The sequence below is a fragment of the Cyprinodon variegatus genome, unplaced genomic scaffold (assembly GCF_000732505.1).
Source record: "Cyprinodon variegatus isolate N-32 unplaced genomic scaffold, C_variegatus-1.0 Scaffold260, whole genome shotgun sequence".
Lineage (NCBI taxonomy): Eukaryota > Metazoa > Chordata > Actinopteri > Cyprinodontiformes > Cyprinodontidae > Cyprinodon > Cyprinodon variegatus.
In genome coordinates, this window is record NW_015150713.1 from 622,706 (window position 1) to 626,163 (window position 3,458).

The window sequence follows — 3,458 nt, forward strand, 5'->3', positions numbered from 1 at the left end:
GTTATTTTGCTATCCATGTTGTTTGGGCCACATCCTGCACTGTGACTGCCTCAACCACAGATATGGCGCTGCACCGTACAGCGAAAGGGCTCCACAGCACTATCTGCCAGAGTGGCGGTGCAGAGGTTGCCCATTTTCCCCTCATTGGTTTAGGCTCAAATGTTTAGTTTTTTTAAATTCGATATTAAGAACTGTAAAATTGATATTAAATCAGGCAGTCGAAAATGAAACTATTGTTCATATAAATGGTTCTTGCATGAAGTCCATTCTTTGTAAACTTTTTTGTGTTTGACATAAATTTGACAAAAATATAGACAATCAAGTAAACATAGAGCATTGATCAAACATCTCTAGAAACAACATTCACGACTCATGAGAGTAAAAAGGCTTGAAGTGACAGCATAAATGAAAAGTTTTGAATCTAGAATTCAACAAAAATGATTTAAAATTTAGCTGAATTAAGAATTTTAAAAATGATTTGCGCCCTGCACATGTAATAGGGTGCCTTTCCTTTTCCATTGACCATGAAAGTCCAAATCATTTAGATGAGTCATTAAGAGAGGAGCCAGGACTAAAGAGATCTAGATATTTTGATCAAAGATTTCCCCCTTTGTAAAATTTATATTATGCTCCTTTAATGAATGTATATTTAAAAAAAGATTGCAATTTTTCAGCATGCGGGAATGCAATAAAGAATTTGTCATGTTTTGTTTTTTAAGACATCTTTAACAGGCGTTCCAGGAAATCATCCACATCTGTAGTACTGTGAACAGCACCATGTTCCACCCAGAATCAGCCGGCCTCTGGCTACGGAGAGCAGATGGCAGCTTTCAGAAATGATGGCTTGCAGTAACTGAGTCATGGTAATGTTTCTGAGCTCCAAAATAAAGTGGTTAGCTCCATACATGACCAGTAACAACCTCCATTAAAACTCTCGGCATAACAAACAGGTGAGGTAATGCATGAGGTTGGTGAATACTGAACCTTCTGTGTAAACAGCCATCAGCACAAACAAGCTTTATGATAAGTTAATGGGTTGCCTAATAGACAACAATGATATGGCTACTGGCTTACATAAGCGTGCAAAGACCCAGGTAGTGCTGCATCCTTTCTCACTCCAATATGTGATGATTTATATAGAACACATACACTGGAAAAAAGCATCACGCCATGCCAACAAGTGTTATTCTCATAAAAGACATCTATATGCCAGCAGGTCAGATTGAGCTTAATCTGAATAGTCTTGCACCAAAGAGTGGTCAAAATACCACCAGTCGTGAGGGACACTTTTATGAGAGAGACATGGCTACTTTATCATCACAACAGAGTGCCAGACAGACAGACACACAGAAAGCAACTCACCGTCTGAGAAATGACAGAAAGCAAGGGAGGAAAAAGAAGAATGTCGATCAGGAAAGAGGGAAAGTGCACAGGTAGGGGCCAAACAGAGGAGAGTTATTCTCAGAGCGAGGGGCAGAGAGAAGGCATTAGAAGGCATATCATCCCGATCAGCACTTTCATTTATGCTTTATCAGTTATGTTCATTAGTAGATAATAGGGCTGGGTGATAATTTAAATTAATTTGATTAATTCATATTTTTAAAAGTTCACGACTTGAAATTTTGCTAAATCATACAATCGAGGAAGTCTCTTCTTCTGTACTTTTTTACTTTGCAAATACTTTGTGGAGGTTGCGCTACCAAAACTGTACAATGAAACATGACAATCGCTCTGAGAAAGACTCTGCTTTATTATATGCATCTGCTACAGTCCTTTGATCCAGTCTGTCTCTTCAGCTGTACATGAGTTTTACTGCGTATTATATCGACGTGAACTGGGCTCTCAACAGCTGCTGTTTATGACCACCTACTCCTCAAAAGATCAATATAAGTTATTGACTGTTCGATAAATTGTGAATTTCAGCAAATCAAGCTCTTTTTTCGTGCACTTGTACTGAATATATAGAAGTACGTTTTATGCTTATAAAAAAATCTCTACAATTATTGTTGGGTGAAAATTTGTGTCAAGATTTATGTTATGAATATTTACGTTTACATTATTTTACAATGAGTTCATTGTTGCCTAATATTTGTTACTTTTCACAATATATTTTTGAATAAAGTAAACCTATTTTAAAATGCATGCATGTAGTTTTTAAAACTTCAATTAAAATCGATTAAAATCATATTCGTCCAAGATGACAAAAATTTTTTTTATTTTTTTAGCCATATCGCCCAGCCCTAATAGATAATCTATCAGACAAAGCAGTTAGAAACAGAAAAAAAGATTTAAGTGCAAAGACGGAGCACTAAACATTGGATCACTCTTGCACAAATATTGGAGACAGAAATTATACAGTTTAGAACCTTTAAAACTAACTTCCATCAATTTTACAAGCTCACCTTTTAATGCAATAACCTTGCTTGCTGGGTTCATGATGGCGCTGTCTGCAGAGATGGGCCTTCTTATCGGGTTGTTGGGGTCAGACATGTCCACTATCACCACCTGGTTCTGATCACCAACCTTCTCTCTGATGCAGATGTACTTGTCTGACTCCATGGTCAGATAGCTGAAGCCAATGTTGGCTGGGTTCACACCCAGGTTCTGCAACTGGCATCGACAGAAAAAGAAGAATACAAAAAATAAATAAATAAATAAAAATCAACAGAGAAGATGGAAGATCAGGGAAGTTTAAGGTCCACATGGATAAGACACTGTAGAAGCTATTAACAGGGATCCTTTCAAACGCTTTCATAGCTGCAGTCTATTAACCCCAAACAAAACACAAACACTCACACAATATCTCTAAGACTGCTTTGACATATACATTTACAACTAACCTGTTATTCAGTCGTTTCATTTTATAAAGAAATCTAGTTGGAAGTAAAGCTGAATCTGCCAATGTTCTGCCATGACACTTGAAATTAATAACCAACTAAATCAATTATACAATCATCCCTTGGTAGCTGACACATAGCACAGTCTGATATTGTGAGGAGGACAGCAAATTAAATACATTCTACAGCTGTAATATCCTTGAAATCTGATCAATGGGTTTTTAACTTCTCATTCTTAATCAGGGCTGTTGAACTCATCTTTATACTGGCCCAATTCCACCCCATCTGGTCTCTAAAAAGGGATGAGTGCAGCTGTATAAATAAAACTTTAAAAAAAAAACTATTTAATCTTTAGCCACTAGGGGCATTAAAACTGTAAATCCCATGTTTAGCTCCCCTGAAAACAACCCACAGTTGCAACAACAATGCACCGAGGTAAAATTAAACAAGTCTCCCCCCTCATTTTGGATTCTGCTTGCAGACCACATGGGACCAACAGATAAAGATGTTATTATCTGTAAGGACAAGACCACCTTACCCTCTCTGGATTAAATCCTACATTGGAGATCCAAATACACATCTCATCAGTTTGGTATCATATCCATTTTGCTTCCCAAAAGC

At 37.1% G+C, this 3,458-nt stretch overlaps 1 protein-coding gene across 4 annotated transcripts in view; it reads right to left on the bottom strand.

The window, feature by feature from the left end:
• Positions 1-3,458, bottom strand: part of cltcl1 (clathrin, heavy chain-like 1) — a 44,091-nt gene that overhangs the window by 22,142 nt on the left and 18,491 nt on the right. For 2 of the 4 annotated variants that reach the window (XM_015382592.1, XM_015382590.1), the window contains exons 2-3: positions 2,403-2,610; positions 1,363-1,365 (exon numbers count right to left, since the gene is read on the bottom strand). In XM_015382592.1, the coding sequence (XP_015238078.1) occupies positions 1,363-1,365; positions 2,403-2,610 (211 nt within the window). The remainder of the gene's footprint in view (positions 1-1,362; positions 1,366-2,402; positions 2,611-3,458) is intronic. The other 2 variants (XM_015382591.1, XM_015382593.1) reach the window with 1 other exon arrangement.